The sequence below is a fragment of the Cariama cristata genome, unplaced genomic scaffold, assembly GCF_000690535.1.
Source record: "Cariama cristata isolate BGI_N322 unplaced genomic scaffold, ASM69053v1 scaffold1817, whole genome shotgun sequence".
NCBI classification, from domain to species: domain Eukaryota; kingdom Metazoa; phylum Chordata; class Aves; order Cariamiformes; family Cariamidae; genus Cariama; species Cariama cristata.
In genome coordinates, this window is record NW_009626906.1 from 28,737 (window position 1) to 49,407 (window position 20,671).

Here is a 20,671-nt window from a genome sequence, read left to right on the forward strand (position 1 = left end):
TGCAAATTGGATTGGTAATTTTTCCTCATCTCTGGATTACTTCTTTTTGTAGGATCTAGTGCTACTTTGGTTGAACCCAATGGGGCAAGTCCCACTGAAGTCAATGATGCAGAAGGAGCTGTCAGACGTTCAAAGACCTCTCCAGCCAACCTCTCTGTGATTCCCTCTCTCACGATAATTTTTAAAAATGTGCCCATTATCACCAACTGCCAATGTTAAAATTCACTCCTTTTTTTTAACACAAACAACATTTACCACAAAGATATGAAGGGAAAAGCCATCAACTTCTTTGCAGGTGATTACCTATTCGTATGACACAAAAGAAAAATAATTTACAGTCACAAACTGTACATAGTATTTGGTGGGGGACAGTGTATTTGTGGGTTAGAGTAAAAAAAAGGATTGCTTCAGTGGTAATTAAATTATTGATGAGATATGAAGACTTTAAAATCAAGAGAGAGTGATAATTTGGCTACAGAGACGATCACTGTAGTATGTCTAACACAGGTTTGGATAGTAGAAAGGTGAGTAGAGAGATCTGGGGAAGGAAAGACACCGTCATGCAGAACAGCACTAGTTCTTGCTCAGTATACTCTTCAGGCTTCTCTCCACTGCTTCGTCTAATTCTTCTTCCAGCTCTTCCTTCTTGGACATGGCCAGTTTGGACTGATAATCTTTTACTATTTGGTCTATGTATGGTGCGCTCTGAGTCCCGTGCAGCATCAGCGTCCACTCCTTCAGCACGCCGCGCTGCGGCAGGCTGCCCACAAACCCAATCTCTAGAGCCCAGGTGCCTCGGGGGTCTTCTCCCCAAGTGTGTGTGGTCATGAAAGGCCATTTGTCAAAACCCACCTTGGAGTCGTCATCCCTGGGGCGCCGGCTCAGCAAAATGGACTTCGTTCCCATCGGCGAGGTCATGTTGATGTTGAGGTCTCCTCGCCTAGTGGAATTCACAGTTATAACTGCTTGGACGTGTTCAAGGTATCGGACAAAGTTTTCCTTCCCCTCACAAGCATCAGTCGTAAGTGTGAGGACCAGCTTACCACTTGGTGGTATCTTTCTGCAGGTCAAAAGATAATTAAGGAAATTAAAAGGATATACACAGCATGACACAGCTCACGCTAACACTGCTGGGTTTTGCTGCCTCACAGAAAAACCCGCACTATTTTCCTTATTAATACATGGGACATAATAGTAGCAAACTTAGAGAACACTCTCTTTTTAGGAAATGATATCAAAACCTTCATTTGAAAATACATTATGAAACGTACACCTACACAATGCGAGAGGAGGAATACGATTAAGAAGTACATACTGCTATTTAAGAAATATTAACATATATTTAATGGCTGCCTTTAGTTATCACTACTGTATTGGGTAATTGCGTAATAATGTGTATATTCAGTAGAAGACCCGTGAGCAGTCAGTCGTGTCACAGTCACCTTAAAAGACAGCAACAAACGGCGGCCTGGAGTCAGAGGAGCCGGTTGCACAGAATTTCAGTGCAGTCACATTAAAGCCTACAGCCTTGTTCTGGTTTGGAAACCAGCACCAACATGGGATCCCAGTGTCACCTCATCTGAAAAACAGCTTTCCATGAAAATCCCTATCCTTGAATTGCTTCTGTAGAGGAGCGCGCACACCGAGGAGAGCAGTTGCGCTTGTTTACCGAGTTGCCAGAGTGCTGCACCTTGAAGTCACAAGGTTCTTGGTTATAATAATTCAGTTGTTATGAAGGCAAATGCACAATTAACTGAAGGACATCTGTCCCAAGTATTACCAGAAAGCTAGACCCGCAGATGGCACACAGGCTCAGTCCTGCTGCATTTATTTTGCGGGGACCCGGTCATCAAATGGAAACCAGACCCCTGTTATCGGCGCACAGGGCTCCTTTGCTGGAGAGCGCCGGACACCTGAGATGCAACGCCTGGCAGTTAGCACGCAGGAGGAGAAAACCGCTTCAGTCAGGGCTGTGTGATCGCTCCCAGCTGTTCATGGTCTTACCAACATCTGTCAACAGGATGAAGTACACGCAACAGGGAGCAACGTTACGCTGGTCGGTGCTCTTGGCTCCCTGTGTGCTGGGCACCCACAGTGGGTTTGCTCCTCGTCTGGTTGAGGAACCCTGTGAGGCACCATCATTTCCAATGCGTGCCTCCAAGGCGGCCAGGAAGAGGCGAGAGGGTGCTGGGGCAGAGCGAGGTGCATCCGTGCCTTCCCAGCTCTCGCAGAGGGGGCCGGTAGCCGCCGGGCAGTCCCGCTTGGGATCTCTGTGCAGGCCCGAAGGCACCGGTGCCCGGCCCGGGAGCAGCACCCTGCCAGCAGCCGAGGCTGCCAAGTGCCCGCTAAACCCCTCGGGGTCAGGGTGCAGCTGGCAATTACCAGGTACCTCAGAAACCGGCTGGCAAAATACACCAAAGTGTAAACAAAATTCTCTGCTTCTTCACCATCAGCGCTGTGAGCAGTGTGACACTTTCCTCTGTCTAAAAGAAATACTTGAAAGACAAGAATTACTGCAATCATTAAAAAAGGGAGTAAGTCACAAGAGACTCCCATCAGTTTGTCATTACCTCTTCCAGTGGCTTCTCCCTGACCTGGGTTTTGCAGTAAAGAAAGAGAGTCCCTTTTAAAGGGCACTGACCACACAGTGTGGTAACGAGTATCTTCTTTTGAAAAGAAATGAGTACCAGCCTTTTTCCCTTTGCTAATGAAATAGTGCGTTCTTCAGGGACCAGTGAAAGCACTTCACTCCAGCCTAGCTTCCAGGAATTCTCTTCTTGAGATGAGCTCCAGGTATTACAGCTTGGCTCAGGCCAGTCTCTGCCCCCCTTTCATACAGTATTGCCGCCTTCGGAGTACTTGCAGAGTAAAAAGACACTCAGGTCCAGGTCCTCAAGGCATTTAAACACTTACCTTAAACTGAAAAACCTGTGTTGTTCTGAATCTTATGGATGTTCTGGAGTAGAAGCTGATATAACATAAATATTGTATAGCCACAATATTTGAACATACAATTATAATACCCTCAAGATTTATCTGGTGTGCCCAAGCACAAGGAAAATGCACCGTATGCAGCCAGGGGTGAAGGATCATAACCTCACAGTTGCCACACGCTTGGAATTTCTCTGCATGGGGACCATCGTCCTCAAAGCAATGTGAATTCCCCTTGTCTGACAGCAATCTCACACAGCAGAGAAAGTGTTGTCAAACACTGCTTCATTCCCAGAGTTGTGGTAAGCGCTTTGCATCTTCTCCAGCGAATGAGGGAGGACACCACAGTGTGAGCCTTTTCTGTCTATCAGCACCAAAAGCCAAAGAAATAAGAGCAGTGTTACCACTCCATCTGCTCTGCAGACAGCCTGACAGGTGCAGACAGCTTTTCTCTGCACCTTCTTAAGTGCTGCACAGTGCAAAAGTCATCTCAGCTCTCTAAAACACATGAGAAAAGGCTCGCTCTGTTTCCTCCTTTCCTATTAATTAGGTGCCACTACTCTCTGCTTTGCTGGACTAATTACTATGGTCCAGGTGAATTTCCCCAAAGAAACAAAAAGAACCAGGGGTGGTGGAAAAAGCCTGACATGAAAGGAGCAGAAGAAGAGATGGGTTTTCCACACCCTCACTATGTACCACTGCCCAATCACTATATATATTAAAAAATATATCTATATATATTCACTTTTGCATGTAGTGTAGTACCCCATTAGAGATGTTTCTGCTAATTGACAATGCTGCCCTGGTAGACACCTCTGTGGCAACTGCTCACCTACCTAAATCTGTCTTGAATATGTATTTTATATATACAAAGATCTATACTTACATAAACATATATAGAAAATGTTGCTCCAGCAAGGCCAAACTAGAAAAATAACCCAATTATCCACGGCAGAAGCACAGTGCAGTTTTCACTTCCAAGGACTCTCTGGAGATGCTGGGACTTAACTAGTTTTATTTACAGTGTAATTCAAAAAATGTAGATGTTGCAAGTCATGATGCTTATTATCTTCCATCAGTGACGTTTTCATTGGGGGAGGTAACTACGACAGCGGTCCTATTAACATATAGATGTGTTGGGTAATTATAGGGGGGCACCCACGCAGACCACACACTGAGATTACATTGCAGGGGAGTTTGGAGCCTTAGGTGGTGACTGACATGGCTGAACTTCACAGATCTGCGTGCTGTCAGCACAAAGCCTCTTCTGGGTGCTGCTCTCAAAAGACATCAACACAAGGCAGTGGTTTTTGTCAGCTCTGGAGCTTGTTGGGCAACGACAGCTACAGGGAAGCTTTACTACAGTTCCAGATCCCTGGGCTGGAGGAAATGCATCATCACCTCTGCTTTTTCATCCGTTCAACAGCAGAAACGGGACAGACAAAGGCTGAAGGAGACAATACTACTGCATAGCAGTTGCCCAACTCTGGCTCTGTCTGTTGCCAGAATACCTCTACCACATCCTCTAATGCATGGAGCCAAGCCTACAGAAAGAAATTTTCTCTCTTCCTCTAGCATGATCCCCATTTCAATAAATGGGGCTTCACTAAAAGAAATGAGATTATTTGTCTGCATTTAAATTATGAATAAACTAGAGATAGCTCAAAATTAGCTTCAGCACTCTCTCATTTGTTTCCTACTTGTGAGCATGTGTAGGCTAGATAAATTAAAACTCAGATCTCAGCTGCAGAACCTTGGATCCTGCAAATACAAACCCAACTGGAAGGCTGAGAACAAACTTACTCTTTGCTTGGCTGAGCTATGTGCCAGGGTGGCATACTGGTTTACTTTCTTTTTCCAATAGAATAATGATGCCTTCAAAAATGGCACTGAAAAGTCAAATTTCAAATGGTATAGACATAAATTGTCCAATATTAGGTTAGCATTTCAAATAATTAAATTGAACTATAGCTGTTGCAGTCAATTAGTATTAATTCATTCACTTGTTGACTCATTCACTTTAGCACATGAAGGTAAATCAGAAAATAATTTGACTACCTAGCCTGCAATTAGAGATTTGAAGAACATAAACCAAACACAATGAAATGCTGTAGTGTTTAAACTGAATCACTGGTACCTGTAGATGATTGTTTCAGTCTTCTGGAGATAAAATTGTCTGCTAGAATATGTCACAAGGAGATATGACCTGGCTGACAGATATTTCATGTGGCAGCAGTTTATGTAATTTACAGCGCCAGCCTCCCAGATTTTCAGTTGTGCACAGGCTCTTTTTTCCACAGAAACTTTGGCACAAACATACCTGTGAGTACCCAGGAGAAATGGATGTTGCTATTAACACTACTGGCGCTAGCAACGATGATGCAAATGAGCTGTAGAAAGCACTCCTCCAGCAAACCAGGAACTCAAAGATCAGGTAGTTTAATTTATCAACGTATCGAAATAGCTGGAATGCTACTGGTAATGTTAGGCTTTCTTAGAAAGAAATTTTTGTTATGTTTCTTTGACTATCTATGTCTTTGTCAATGTATTTGCATGCTTGTGGCCCCCTAAATGCCTGGAAGAAGCCAAACACGTATACTGGACTATTCACTTACTCAGGCTCCTGTATTGACCCTCCAACACAATGGAATCTCTCGGGAACAGTTTTCCAGTCTTTCGCCATCTTAACCATTGCTCCTGCATCGAGGACACCATAGCCAAACAAATGGTTGAATTCCAGCCCAACGCCATTTCTACGCCACTGATGAACCTCATCGTGAAGCTGGTTCCTCTTGGAGGTGAGCACGGTCAGATGCTGCATGTCTCTCCATGTCAGATCCAAGCTGTGGAAGGGCAACACGGAAAACAAACAGTACAGTATTTCCAAGCAGGTATTAAAGAAAGACAGTGTATTTGAGTAAGCCTTTTGGTAAAATTTGCTTCTATGAATCACACAGAAATTGTATCTATACACATTATCAATAACAAAGCTTTTATTGTGGGAACAAGAATAGGTTTTAATTGTACAGTACTCCCCCAAAATATATTCCCGAAAATTGCAAAATCATTTCTGATTGTTTCCCTGTTCTTGAAAACAACTGCTTTTAACTACACATTATAGATCCACCATGCAATTTTTAAGCTAATAAAATGAGTAGGATATTATATCAGATCCTGAAAAGAAAACAAAAAGAAAAAAGATGATGACAAAATTTCGCCTAGCCTTCCTCTTAATTCTTGCCCTCTTTTCCTTGCCTGCTCCTCCTGCTTTTCCCCTGGACCTTCCAAGATTCACCTAGAGAAGCCCCAACCCGATGAAGCTGATGAGCTACACCAGCCCAGGTGTTAGTAATTTCAGCATTCGGTGAATATGGCTATACGGGCTGTAGGTTTCCATCCTAAGGCCTGGTAGAGGTTTGTCACCTGTGATATACTAGCAGGGATGGATGCAGTCGAGTAACATTTGTCTAGATTCAATGATCATTTTTCATCAGCAGCTCTTGACTTCCTAGATTTGCAGTGATTATGATGGCAGGAAGGGCACTTACAAGTTATTATTCTGGAAGCTTTAGACCTGACATTCTAATTCTACATAACTAAAGCTATTCCAGTTGTTTTGTGATGAACTCTTTCAACATTACAATACGTCTGATTCAAACCACCAACCTAAAAGGATCCGCTTTTCAGCCTTCTGTGCCCCAAGTACTAAGCATGTGTGCATGCTGAATGTACACCAGAATAGCCAATTACTGTCATTTTTCCAAGGTGACACAAGATAGCTGAGAGCCAGATAGCACTTGCATCATTCTTATTGAAATCTTTTAAGAGCTGCTACATATCTTAAAGCCGTACTTTCTATTTCACAGATTGGTCTGTTTTTAGAGATGTCAGACGTATATTGTATACGAGCTGACAGACATATTGCAGGCAAGAGGAGTCTGTACAGGAGGTTGTTAGCCGTTCCCGTGAAGGCTACTGTAGATCACCCAGGGTCGTTCTGCACAATACAATTTAAAAGAGCGAGTCTGGAAGGAGACAGGAGACACTGTCAGTTCTTTCTCCCTGCTCCCCCCCACCTTCTCAGGAAAGGCTAGAAACTCAATTGCAAACCAGGGGTATTAGTTTAATTTCTACTCATGATAGCTTGGCAAGAGTAATTCCAATCTTCATGGATAGCTCAAACAAAGAGGAATGATAATTATTACTGAGATATTGAGGTTGTAGTCCAGGCTAAACATGCAGTGGTCAGAAAATTCATTAAACCTTTATATTTTTCTGGCCACGTTAACTTATTACATGGTGGCTGTCCCACTGAACGAGTTTGATAGTAGAAGGAACAATCATCCAAAGTTAAACACTTGGCATGTGTGTTTTATGTATATAAAACCTGAAAAATCAGACTTGGCCTAAGTCATGCTCTGCGGACAACAATCATGGCTCTGCTAATGATGTCAACTTTGTCTCCTCTGCCAAATCTTCATTCTTCTGCACCACTGAAGAACACTACGTACAAAGTGCTCACCTCCTGCTGCAGTTACAGCAACTGAAGGTGTATAACTAAGCAAACGCTGCCTCACTTCATAGAATAATTTAACAGAAAGTAAAAAGATGGCATAGGTTATTGTAAGTAAAACTTTGCCTAATCATTACAGAATAAGATCATGAAGGAAGATGGACAAGAAGGCTCCAATGTTGTGAATAGCATGGAGATGGCAAATAGACAATGGATATTTATTCTTTCATGTAACAGAGCAATTATGTAGCACAGAAGCAAAATTACCAGCAATGGGTTAAGAGAAAACAAAGGAAACATTCCCCACCAGCATCACCAAAAATATTATTATTGTGGAACTGATTGCCACTGGACGACACAGGTGCCAAATACAGACACACTGAAAAAGAGTTAGATAAATTCAAGGACGATAAATCTGCCTGTGGCTATTAAACAGGATAGGCTGACTGCTCTCTCTCCAAATCACTGATGGCCAAAGCTGTCGTTGAAAGATCGCTCTTAATCCCCATTTGTTGTACTCGCTCCTAAGCATCTGTCACTGCAGACAGTATGTGGCACAAATTGAACTCCTGTCTGATACTATAGGTTCATTTTTATGTTTTTGTAGGTTAAGCATTGCATACATGGTATGTGGAGAAATGAAATAATCTCTCCCTCCAAACAGTGCTGGAGAAGACAAATCCCTGGAAGCAGTGGATGGAGAGGACACAGAGTGAGCGAGTCAGCCAAAATGTATCTGCTACACGGCTTTGGCAAGACTGTTGCTCCATCTGTAAGTTACCATGCATGTCACTACTGTAGCAGACAGCTCATTAGCTGCTCGTCCTAGCCCCGTGCCACAGCCAGCCCACTTCAATGATGAACAGCATTAAACAAACCGCAGGCCCTCTCCTCTCTAGAGCTCACAAGGAATTTCTCAACAGCGTACTTAGCCTCCAGGGCCAAGGCGAACACGCCGGCTGCTTCAGGGGCAGCTGCAGATGTTCCTGAGTGACGCAGGGTGCAGTTGCCGTACAAATCCGTTGTAGCCTGCAATGATATTAGATGTAATTAATGAAACCAGCTAGTCCATTTTCCTTGCAGCTGCAGACTCAGAAAGTGGACTATTATGCCCTTGCTCTTTACAGTAATTGTGTGTTGGTGCCAAGGATCTGTTTTCTTCTTTAGAAGAGCGTATCAATTTAAAAACACAGCGAGACATAGTTACAGAAGGTGTGAATGCAAGAGCAAATCATGATGTAGTAAAACGACGTTCATTACCACTTAGAACTCATAAAGTCACATAGATGGTATTTATTTCCTATAAACACAGTTTAACCAAAGGCCTTAAATTCCCTTGTGGATACCAGAAGAATTTGAAACTAGAATTGTTAACGCTATTGAGCTTTTTGACATTTGTGCAACTCCAGAACCAACAGCAGTACCAGGCTGCTATCTTCCATGCAGATTAGTCACTAGAAGAGACCAGCAGGAAACCTTAGAAATAAGTTTTATAGCGATAATTACCAAGGTGCCACAGATCATCTTGGCTGCTAGCAGCACAGAGCTGACACCAAGACAGAAACCAGTATTTTTCCATCTGTTACTGCGTATGGGCATTTAGGATTACACCACGTGTCTTTGGGATTTGAGACAGGGCCATGGAAAATGTGTAACAGTTTTTGGCAAAAAACTAACCTTGAGTTACTATACCTGAATTTTCCACCCTGTGAACTAGACTATGTCCTGGCTAGTCTGAAGGTGCTGAACAGCAGCAATCAGTACGGCAGAAGAGAATTCCTACTACACTTGAACAGAAACTGCCTGTTTTCCAGCTGTAGGTATGGCCCTGTAGAGGACTTGAGTACGATGCTCTGCACTGCTCTATAGGAGACTGAGGGTGATGTGAACTCCCTCCCCGATTTCCCCTGTGGGTGGCTGAATATCTTTCTGCTCTGTGCAGCTTGTGGTACAGCAGAAGCCTGGTTCATGACTGCTCTGCCAGTACTAGTAAGTATGATCTCAGACGTTGACACTTTTCATTTAGATTTTTACAGAGACCCTTTGTCACACCGTCCCCTAGAAAGAGTGCAATTGAACTTCTAAATCTGCTTTCTGATAAAGGAAAGCACCAACTATACGAAGCTCTAAGAGTTGGAAGATCATTGCTGTTCTCAATATTAATCCCACATCTCCTCAGCTGACAGTTCTGGCACCGTCACGTACTGCAGATGAGAAAATATCCATCTCAACAAAGAACCATCTGCTGCCCCAAAGCAGACAGACTTGTAATAGGTTGTGGGAGTGCACAAAGACAGCAGCAACAGCACAACAGTATCTGGACTCACCACGCCAGCCTCTGGATTTCTCTTCCTCCCATTACTGAAGGTGGAGGCTAAGGTTGAAGAGCAGCTTTCATCATACAGAGCTGTCCGTCCATCATTTATAGCAGAATTGATGGAGATTGTCCACATGCTCGATGCATAACCGTCACAGTTACAGTCATCGTAGCTGCCCCCATCTCCAGAGGCCCAGACATAGATGCTTCCTTTGCCACCCCGGCCCTGTGAGAGGGGACAATCGACCTCTTGGGTTAAATTGCAAATAGGAGATAGCACCTACTTTAAACTGCACATCTAATTGCAAAGCTAGGCAGCTATAAAGGAGAAAACTTTATCGATGGTCCAAACAAAATATACATCAATCTTAAGCTGAAATAACATGGACTTCTGCAGGTTATTAAATCCGGTTAACTGGCAGCCACAGCCAGCTCTGCAACCTTATGTACACAGAGCACTTCCATTTATCTCCTGTTTTGCTTGACGCCCTGAAGGCTCCTGTGCCAGATGCTAAGACATTTTATGGATCCATTAGCGTTTATGTCAAGGTCTAAGCGCTATGAGGGAAGCATTCTTTTAAAAGGGATATAGGTCATCTCACAGACTGGGTTTGTAAGATCCAATTAGGTTCAGGCAATTGCTAAAAAACTCTGTAAAACTGGCACCTTCTTCTCTCAATAGATTTTTCTCCAAAGGTATCACTGACTCAGAGTTGTTTTTCTGACAAAACAGCTTCTACTACTAAGCAGAAAATAAAGTTATGAGACCATATACATCATCTACAGAAAGACAGTCTACCAATTACACTGAGAAGGCGAGAGATGGATGGGAGAGACTGAAGCTGAAGGGCAGCTTTATAAAGGCTTCCCATTACTTAAAGGAAAGAAATCCATACCCTCTCCCCAACTTCCAGATAGGCAAGAAGTGGGAAGGGATTAACTCGGCTCCTCCTTCTCATCCCGTACCAAGAAAGAGGTGGGGGCTGCCTGGAAGAGGGTTAGACCTGAGAACCCTGACACTCGGGGAAAGATCAGTGCTACTGAACCCAAAGCTCAGGTCTCCCACTGATTCCAGCCCAGCCACCATTTCTCTCTGTGTTTAGTCCAAAGGAATTCCAATGTTTACTTCCAACAGCACCAGAAGGATGCAAGGCCTCAATTTAACATACTGTTTATGTGCATTGGGCAGAAAATGAAAAAATCTCTTCTGACCTTTTCATTGTCCAGCATGAAATGGAAGTTAAAGAAAATACAAACATAGTAACCTGCAATGGTATTTTAATAGGGAACCTTTTCTGTCAGGAGTTTAAATCAAACCTGAGCTCCCAGCAGTAGCTTCCATTTTTTATCATACCCCACTGAACAGAGCAACCTCATTATTTCAAGCACGTTGGTGAGCTGCATTACAAATCCACTGAATCGCACAGCAGGTTTGCTGCCACTGGGGTATGTAACATCTCAGGACATAGATTTTCATAATAAAGGTGATGACTATGAAAAAGCTTATTGAAATCAGTCAAAGAATTCCCACAAAGATGTCAGATCAATCATTTGAGTTTTAAGGGATAAGGATACTGTTGCAAAAATACATACTCTAAGAACAAACTAATACCAGTAAATGATTTAAAAAAAAAAAAAAAAAAAAGATGAGCATAACAAGAACAGTTATGCCTTTTTTCCCTTTTACTTTTTCCATATCCCACCTTGTGCTCTGACTGCCGTTAGCCTACAAACCTGGGCTTTGGACTCACTTCAGAGGCTACACGCCAAGCTTGCCACCATGCCCACACACACCATCACATCACCTTGCCACCACCTGCCTCCCTTGGACAGCCTCTGGGGCAGCTCGAGGACACCTCTGTCTGTCCCAAAAGGCAGGCTGCTGCCCAGCGCAGAGAGAAGGTGGCTGCTGGTGCTAGGAATAGGACGTTTGGCATGTACGGACCCATTCTTAAACAACCTTCTCCTAGACATTTTAAAGAGAGGGAACACTTCATTTTCATGTGATAAATTCACAAAAGTAGCTTGGTGCCTGGAAGTTAGCCTCTGTAGCGTTAAAAAAAGGGAAACAGACTTAGTCCTGCTCGGCAAATTGTTCCATGCTGCCAAAGCCAGGTGCTGCTGCAAAGTGTTTCACCCCACGGGTGGGATTTGTGGCAGAATGGCAGAAAATGGGTATAACAGATTGCTGGGGGGGAGCCGGGGGGATTCACAGAGGAACTGAAATTTGAGCTTGTGGGTCAAACTGGCCTGCTGAGGGCTGCTAGGGATGGGTTTTATGCATGTAATTACTGTAACGTGAGGAGAATATCCTCACGGTATAACGGCTATGAGAGTCACATCCACAAGTGTGGCGTAGCGTTAAAACCCATAACTCACCTCTTAATATTTCAATTGCCTGTCCTTCTTAGCCAGGACTGGAAAGAGAAGCAACCGCTACTGGAATAAACTGAGAGCAGCCCAAGTGTGTTATTTGCAACGACGCTTAGGACTCGCTGCTTACACCTCCCACAGCCAGACCTGCAGTAGTTGGATAGTTTGCGCAGGCAAACTGTTTGGTGGCTGTCCTCAGGCATCGTTGCATTTCCCAGACAGAAATATATGGCTTCAGGGGAAGTGAATTTTCCATTCTCTGGATGGTAGTAGTCTAAAGCAGAAAAATCCCTGTTGGGTCAACTAACGTCATATTTAAAGCAAACTGAAAGCTCCTATCTGCATCTCAACCTTATATGAACTTCAAAAATTTCAGTGGTGTCACTCAACTTAGGTGGCTGTAAATTTAGGCCAAAAGAGGAGCGGAGAAGGTGGTCACAATACACACTACAACACCAGAGGGGGGCTGAGGGAAGGTGCAGGAAGAAGAGAGAAAAGCAGCAAGGTAATAAGATACATTATAAAGAGCATCTTTCCTCCAGAAAAAAACCTGCTGAAACCTGCTCGTTTCACCCCGAAGCGATGCACAGCGTGGCACTCACACTTCTGAGCCATCTGAAGCTGCATCGCACTCAGAGCTGAAAATGGATCTTGATGCATTTAGTACCAGCCCAAGCGAGGCTCACCTCTCAGTTCAGGCTAAACCAGAATTAAATCTTGGGCAAGGCTATATGCTTTAGAAAGTCACAGACAGCTACTGAGAAGCTCTCTTGTGGAAACAGCAGGTTTTCTATTTCCAGTGTCCTTCGTAGGATGTTGTGCTACCAGGAAAAAATATCCCTGAGAAATTTTCTTACCTCTTTTCTCATCTTCTAAAGAGCATAATCCCAGAAAAACTTCTTTACTGAACTACCTTGCAAAAGCGAGTTGGCAGGGGACTGCAGCCTAATTCACTTTACCTAACTTCAGGCATATCTTGAACTCTTCTTTTTTTTTTTCCTTGGTATTGTGTTCATTTATCACACTTGCTGGGCTAGTGCCTAAGCCAGTGTTTCGCAAAGTTTTGATTGCTGGATCACACTTTCCAGATAAAAATGGGTTGTATTTGACAAATAAATCTCCTCCAGCTTCCCTGACCTTTCCCATCAAGGCTGGCAAGGGCCCATGTGAGTAACAGCTGGTCCTCTAACATGGCACAGCCTCTGCAATAGCTCCTCTACCTCACCCACTCCTGCCTGGCCAGCAGGGCTGCTAAAGATGGATGGGAGGAAGGCAATAGTCTTTACAGCACGTGTCTGGTGCCCTTTGGCTTTCGCTTAATCCTTCAGTCATACATCAGGACTAAGAGTTTCCAACCTGTACAAGCTAAAAACAAAGAACGGACTCCTGCCCCGAAAAGCCAAGTACCAGGGAATGACAGCATCAGGACACAGCAAGCAGCCAGGCTCTGGGTAAGAAGGAAAAAAAAAAAAGTAGTACCTGACTGTGAGGAGTTCTTTTGTTTTGTTTTGTGGGGGTTTTTTGGTTGGTTGGTTGGTTTGGGGTTTTTTTTTGTTTGGTTTGGGTTTTTTGTTTGTTTTCTTATGCACAGTGAAAAGGTATTTTAGGATAAGGACAGCCAAATGGTTTGCTGATGTTTATGGACTGTCCCATTTCTAAGGAAGAAAATGCAGATAGAGCACATTTGAAAAAAACATGAAAAATTAAAGAACTGGAAATTGCGTTCTGTAACAAATTCAAAGCCTATATTATTTTATAAGAACCCTTCTTTTTGTGTGACATAGGACAGTTATTTTGTAATTCTTCCCCTTAAGAAAACAGAAGTGTTTCAGCACCTTCTATGCATTTAATAGCAAATTATGTGCCTGTAAGAGACAGGCTAGTTTTCTAGGAAAAGCAAAAAATTCTGCAGCTTTTTCAAGTCTTTGCCATGGGTCCTACTGACTTATGAATAGGACTCAGTTAGTTTCCATCCCCTCTTAATTTTGACTGTATTATCCTCCAAAAAGAGCACTTCTTTCTCTTCAGGACTGAACTACCTGAAAATCCTTACGTGTCCTTCAGTAACGATTGCTAATTATCTCAGCATGTGCAGTTTGCAGCCCAAGCAGGCAAGGCGAAATCGCCGTCGTGCCCCAGGCTGGGGCACACCAAGGCAAGGACGACCTGCGGAAGGGCTGTGGGAGCATTTGCCCCCCATCATGACTTGGTGGGGAGCACCGGGCTGGGCTCTGAAGACAGCCAGGAGCCTACGCAGAGACCTTGCTCCCCCTGGGTCTCCCCACCACTCCTGCGCACGAGCAGCCCAGCTGTGCAGCGTAAGCCAGCTGGAGGCAGCGAGTCCTTGGCATCACTGAAGCGCTGCTCATCTTTTGCACTGCCAGGGTTTTCTGGAGCCTGCCTGCGTGTTCCCGCACCCCTGACACGATGCCAGCTCGCCAGCCCACCGAGCTCTCGCTCTCCTGGCTCCTCCAGCTACCTCTGCATCTGCCAGGCTGATTTGCCCAGAGCAATCTGGTAACCTGTGACTTCCCGGATCCCTTTGCTCCTTTCCTGCTCTCATTTCTTGGCAAGTGCTAAAAACCTAGGCAGAAACACAAGCCTGACAGCCAGCCAAGTAATCTCAATTTAACCACACAGACACCAAAGTTTTAAGCAGGAAACATATTTGGATTTCCAAAGTTGGCCACTGCACACGTTTGGGGGACAGCTGTCTTGTTCGAGCTGAATGCCTTAGCACTTCTCCCATGCCCAGCCCCTTCCGAAAGCCTGGAGCTGCTGTGCTGTGTCCCTGGAAAAGCCCAGGATGTCCGGCCCGTCCAGCACACCCACAAGTTGTGGAGTTCAGCGCGGAATAAACAGCAGCTGGGTTATCCTACTCAAATTCACCGTTGCTGAAGGTGGTGTCCCTTCGCTGGTGGCCTGTCTAACCCTCAGGCGATTCAATGGGGAAGGAGGAAAGGCCGTTCTGGCAGAAGCAACAACTCAAGCTAAACACCTGGCTGCGATGCAGAGGAAAACCATCACTTGGAACCGTAGTTCAGTCGTGCTTCTCCTGGTTTTGTCCCTCTCACATTTTGTTGCCTTCAATAACTGGCTGGCTGGTTCCTCTTAGATTTCTGAAACTATTTGGGTCAAGGAATAATCACCCAAGTACAAGAGACTGCTGCATACAAGATTCTCAAAGAACTGAGCCCTGTAATTGTTAAACCCTAACAAAAGGCTTTATGTAACTTATTCTAGACTTGGTCACAGAAGAGTACTGAACTCCCATTCACCAACCCCCAATTAATTGCATAATTGTTAATATCTCCTTTGGCTAAAAATAATGCTCGAGCTATTTTCTATGTCTAAATTACTGTTGAAACTCAACGGACTTCTGTCAGTCAAGGGAAACGAATGGAAAATTACACTTTTGGTGAAGAGAGGCAGCATTAGGTTTCAATTAGGGTTCAGTCCAGCAGGGAAATGGGGAGGGAAACTTCAAAAATGCTGAGGCAAAACCTTTTAATTAGCCATTCCTTTTTTGTGGGATCCTGGGCTGCACACCACAAGTGACAATGCACTACTCTAGTCCAACGATTCTGCAGGCCTAATTCTGGTATCGATAATATTTCCAAAATCAATTCCATCCTCTTTTCGGTATTTCTGAGCTAGATTACCACCGAGAAAAAGATTCTAAATCCCAGTCTACTTTCCACCGGTGACGATGCTGGTTTCCCTGCCCAGAGCTCCCAACCGGTGTGATGAACCCCAGCCTCACAGCTTCACCTGTGCCTCTTGCAATGCTGCGCAAAGGTTCCCAGCTTGTAGCATCCACCTTGCTGGGAAGGTAAAGCGCACGGCTGCCGAGCTGAGGCACAGGGATTAGGCAGAAACACTCCTGGGGTCAGAGCGAGACTGCAAAATCTACATTTTGAGGCTACATTATTGTCTTGCCTCCTTAGAAAACAGTAATTTACATGTCAATAAAGAAAATATTTACATTTGGAGCTTACAAATATTGCCATATTGGCCCAACCTATTGATACAGCAGCTTTCTGCTCTTATGTGACATTTCAGACTTTGTGAAGGGCAATATTTAACCCTGTCACAGGCCCACGCAAAGCGCAAAGTTACCACAGCCAAGGTCTCCAGTTGGCCAAGGCATCCCTGAGGAGGCCAGTATCACAACAGAGATCAGTGGCACTTGAGATTTGCCCCCGTCCTGTCCTGAGGCACATGTCCATACCCTGAGCTGTGGCAGGAAAGCAGAATTCCTTACAGGAATTCCTCAGATCGTAGCGAGGTCCAGAGAAGGGGAGGGAGGGGAAATGCACCACCACAATCTCCAAGCCTGGGTCATGTACTCAGTCAAAGGTCCCATCACCAGGTCAGAAAAACTGGTCATGCTGTTTTACAAAAGCCTGAAAATATCCCCTCAGATGAATGGGGTGATTTCAGAATTCCAAGCAGATACGACAGGCTTGCACGGGGTTTTAATAAGGTTTGATTTTATCTTACATAAATAAGACAAAGCATGGAATTACAATGCATATTCCAGACACAATAGTGATATGATAGTAAAGGATTCCCAAGTTATAAAGAAGCTTGTAAGGCTTCCTCAAAAATGGAGTAATCAGATGGTTGCCAGATCATAAACTAATTTCCCTATCTGCACTTGGCTGTTAAGCAAATAAAATTATGTTAGAGGTATCTAACCGCATATTCTTTATTAACGTGCTATCTTCAGCATATTTCAAAGAACAATAACACAACGCCTGTGGCCTTGGAGAGAGGCAAATGAGAAATATTTCCTTTCATTTTTAACACCATCCTTTCTTCTTTCATTGGTGAGCCCAATTACAGAGCCATGATGAGACTATAAATTCTTAATACTGCTCCCCTGGCAATTTGTACTTGTGCAGCATTTTCTTAGGTAGAACTGTATTATGGAAGCAATAACGTTTTCACCAGCACAAGCACAAATGGATCATGTCTTATATATTCTGGCTGAACCCGTGAAGTCTCAAGAAATTAATTCAGTCCATGAGCAACTCCTCACAATCTACTAATAGAAAAGCCTACATCATAAAAATGCAATAGATAGAGACCAGCTTAGCTTGATTACTTCTTTTTGCTTCCTTAAATTCCAATAGCTGAAGCTGGAAAGAACTGGACTCATGAAATGGCAAATACAAAACGTTTACTGGATATTGCATTAAACACAGGACGTATCATAAAACATGGGCGGAATTAGTTGTTAAGCTAGTTACTTTTTCCTGTTTAAGATGACTGCCGATACAGTTCTGGATGCCAGGTGCCAGAGAAGAAAAAGTCCATATTTAGAGTTGTGCTATCACAGGAATCTCATCTCCCATCCCTACCTCCCCCTCCAAGCTGTCTAGCCCCCGACGTGGGTGAGCACAGGTCAGACGAGGGATATGCAAATCACACAGCATTGCTTTGTCCAGCCACACTATACATAAAATGCTACTACCGGCTCACTCCCCCCTTTCTCTCAAATGAAAGTACCTCTCAATCAGATGAGACAGCTAGCTGTGCCCAGCACTGCTAGGCTGCTTGCTAAGTCCATCACCCTGGTTTCTTGCTCTGCTCTGAATTTTAGTTTGTATTTCTGCACCTGCAGCAAAATCCCTCCATAGCTCATCAAAGAAATGTATCTGCAAATATGCGACACAGAGCGATTAGAAGCGATGAAACCGAGCATGTGAGCAGCCTGATCTTGGTGCAGGGCTAAGACAGCTCAGGACAGCCCAGAACAACAATAGGTTGGAGATTTACTGAGATTGTAAAGAAACACATACCTTTTGTCCCTACACCTCCTAACCTGCTGCCCATCATAGATGTGGCTCAGACGGAGTCTAGAGGCCAGATAATAAAATCTCATTTCGGATACCCATTTTTCGCTCCTGGTAGGTGTGTTTAAAGAAAGAGAGAGAGAATGCATCAGAGTGCATTCTCTGCCTCTCTCTTTCACCAGAGAAGAGCATTTGTCCCCCAGCCTGTTGCGGACTGCCCTAACAGACACCCGCCTCGGGCACAGCCTAGCAGAGTCTCCTGCTACAGCCGGCAGCCACCATCAGATGCCTCACAGTAAGGGCGCGGGCAAGACCCCCTCACCAGGCAGGTACCAGATACTCACAAGTTTCCACCTTGTCTGTAAAAACTAGACGGTGTATTAAATCCTTTCCAGTTACATCCCAAATATGTCTTTTGTAGCAGGTGGAATTTGCATCAGGCAAGATTGATTGTCTGTGTCAAACCAGTGCTGCTCATTGCCAAACTCTTGTGGCTGCCTGTGTGTACAAAACTCTTTCAATCCCTATTCTCAGCCGCCTGCTAGTTCAGCTGTGAACTCATTTATCTTTGCAGTGCAACTACCGCTGTTCAGTGACCCAGTCACACTGCTGACTACTGCCCCTGAACAGAAGTCATGAGATAACATAGTGAAGCATAGATTGCACTAAAAAAATGAGTGGGTTCGTGTCTTAATAACAAAAAGCAGCCTGAGTCCCTTTCCCAGTACGTTCTGAATACATGTATTACACTGACACCAAGTTCACACACACCCCTTTGTGTTCAGCCTCAGACACGCAGTTAGTCAAAGAGCCCATAAAGGAGTTGCCAGTGTGATGGACAGATTCTGCAGTCCTTAATTACGCTATTTTAGTGCTGCCTTTATTCAAGCGATTTACCTTAAAAGCAAACAGCACACCAAAGGTACGATTAAGACAGAACGCAAGAATTAGCTTAACAAATGTCAAGAATGGGAAATGGAAGAGGAAAGGTAAGAAGGTGTGAGCCTTAGCCCACCTGGTTTTTTATGGCTGCACGGCTTCAAGTCATAAAAACAGACATGTAAACAAGAAGTCTCACGGTTTCTGCAGTTTTTATCATCTTATTGTTATCAGGTGACTAGTTACTCCCCCCATCCCAGCAGCTCTGGAGGGAGGACTTCAAAAGGACATGACAGTGGAACGGAGTTTGGGGAAAGGATGAAATTCTCGTCGGTAAGCTTCTTCTTGAGCTGGGTTCCCAAGCGTGGTGGCAACAAGGTAAATGTTACCTGTGTTTGCCAACTCAGTTAACTGCATAACCTGTAAGAATTTTCTATAACTCCCACTTACTTATTTTTAGTTTATTGCATTAGAAGTAAGGATATTAATCCTACTCTGTGTAAGAGATCTTACATTTCCTTCTAGGACATTTGAAAGCATTGCTTTTAGTTTAATGGCACATTTTCATTCTCAGCATGTTGCTTCCTCCCTGCCAATATTTTAGCTTCATCACTAATTCATGAACCATCACTCCAGTGAGAATCAGCTCTAGACTGAGAAAAAGAATTCCTACATTTATTTGTCTCTCGGTTTATAAAAGGCACTTTTCTCTTTAATAAGAAGGGGGTTTATTCTGAAAAATGATCACAAATTAGATTTACATTTGTACAGTCAATAGAGAATTTGATGCATATATTACAGACCTAAACTAGGTAAAAGGGTATTGTATCAAAGGCTTGTTAGTCTTCCTTTGCACACAGGAAAGTCTGCAGTGGGTTTTTCAAAGCACCATGGAGAGCACCCGGCATCCACTGACATCCTGAAGTATCTTTAGAAAATCTGGCTCTCCACAACAAGAGATGAGAACACACTACACCCAAAAAAAAAATGTTCTGTGACAGCAAATGTAATGAGCAAAATAAGAGTAGATAAAGCTATGATCACAACACAAAGGGAGTTATTTGGGGTGGAGCTGTCTCTTCTTTCGTGCATGTATTGCCAGGAGATAGCTGGGACACTGCCACTGTAAAATTAAGTGTCATTGTCCCTGGACAATGGTATTTGTCTTAAATAGAATCCAGTATCATTCCTTCTGCTCTCTAATTCTGCCACAGCTGTTCCACAGAACTGGTTTCCTAATGCAGGCTCTCCTGTTAATTTTATGCTTTCTGATAAGGTACGAGAGCAATCCTTCCCAGAGCGCAGCTCACTGGCACCATGCTCTCTCCTTTGCAAGCATTCAACCTGAGAGATCTCAGGGCCCCTTCTGATCTTAATATTGCAAATTATTTCTGAAAGAGAATTACAAACACTTCTGAGGGGAGGGCATTAAAAGAGTAACACGCCCAACACTCCCAAGTACGGGACTATGACCAGACAATAAAACAGAAGAGAAAAATCCCTTCTCCTATACTTAACATTCAAAGAGAAGATTAATTCCGGTGTAACACCATAAACTAAAGCATATGGCACTACACTAGCAAGTTAATTGAAAGATCTTTTAAATAACCAAACTGCAAAAAAACATGACAACTATTTAAAATCTGCTTCTCTTCTGTTAAAATCTCAAAATTCTATTAAAAATCTATTAAAATCTATTAAAATATTAAAAATCTTCTCTCTCTATTTAGTTTAGTTTGCATTCCCCTGCCCGGGTTATTAGAGCCTTTTCTGTTACTTTTAGATGAGTTCTGCATGGGAGGAGAAGAACACAAAAATTATAGGGGAATTTTTTCTCTATTCAGAGTTTATGGCTAA

At 43.7% G+C, this 20,671-nt stretch overlaps 1 protein-coding gene across 1 annotated transcript in view; it reads right to left on the bottom strand.

Annotated features, from left to right (window-relative positions):
• Nucleotides 1-304: 304 nt before the first annotated feature.
• Nucleotides 305-20,671, bottom strand: part of PCSK2 (proprotein convertase subtilisin/kexin type 2) — a gene marked incomplete at its 5' end in the record, with an annotated part of 83,257 nt that continues 62,890 nt past the window's right edge. The window contains 4 exons of the mRNA XM_009704221.1: nucleotides 305-1,060; nucleotides 5,547-5,774; nucleotides 8,373-8,473; nucleotides 9,772-9,987. Of these exons, the coding sequence (XP_009702523.1) occupies nucleotides 574-1,060; nucleotides 5,547-5,774; nucleotides 8,373-8,473; nucleotides 9,772-9,987 (1,032 nt within the window). The remainder of the gene's footprint in view (nucleotides 1,061-5,546; nucleotides 5,775-8,372; nucleotides 8,474-9,771; nucleotides 9,988-20,671) is intronic.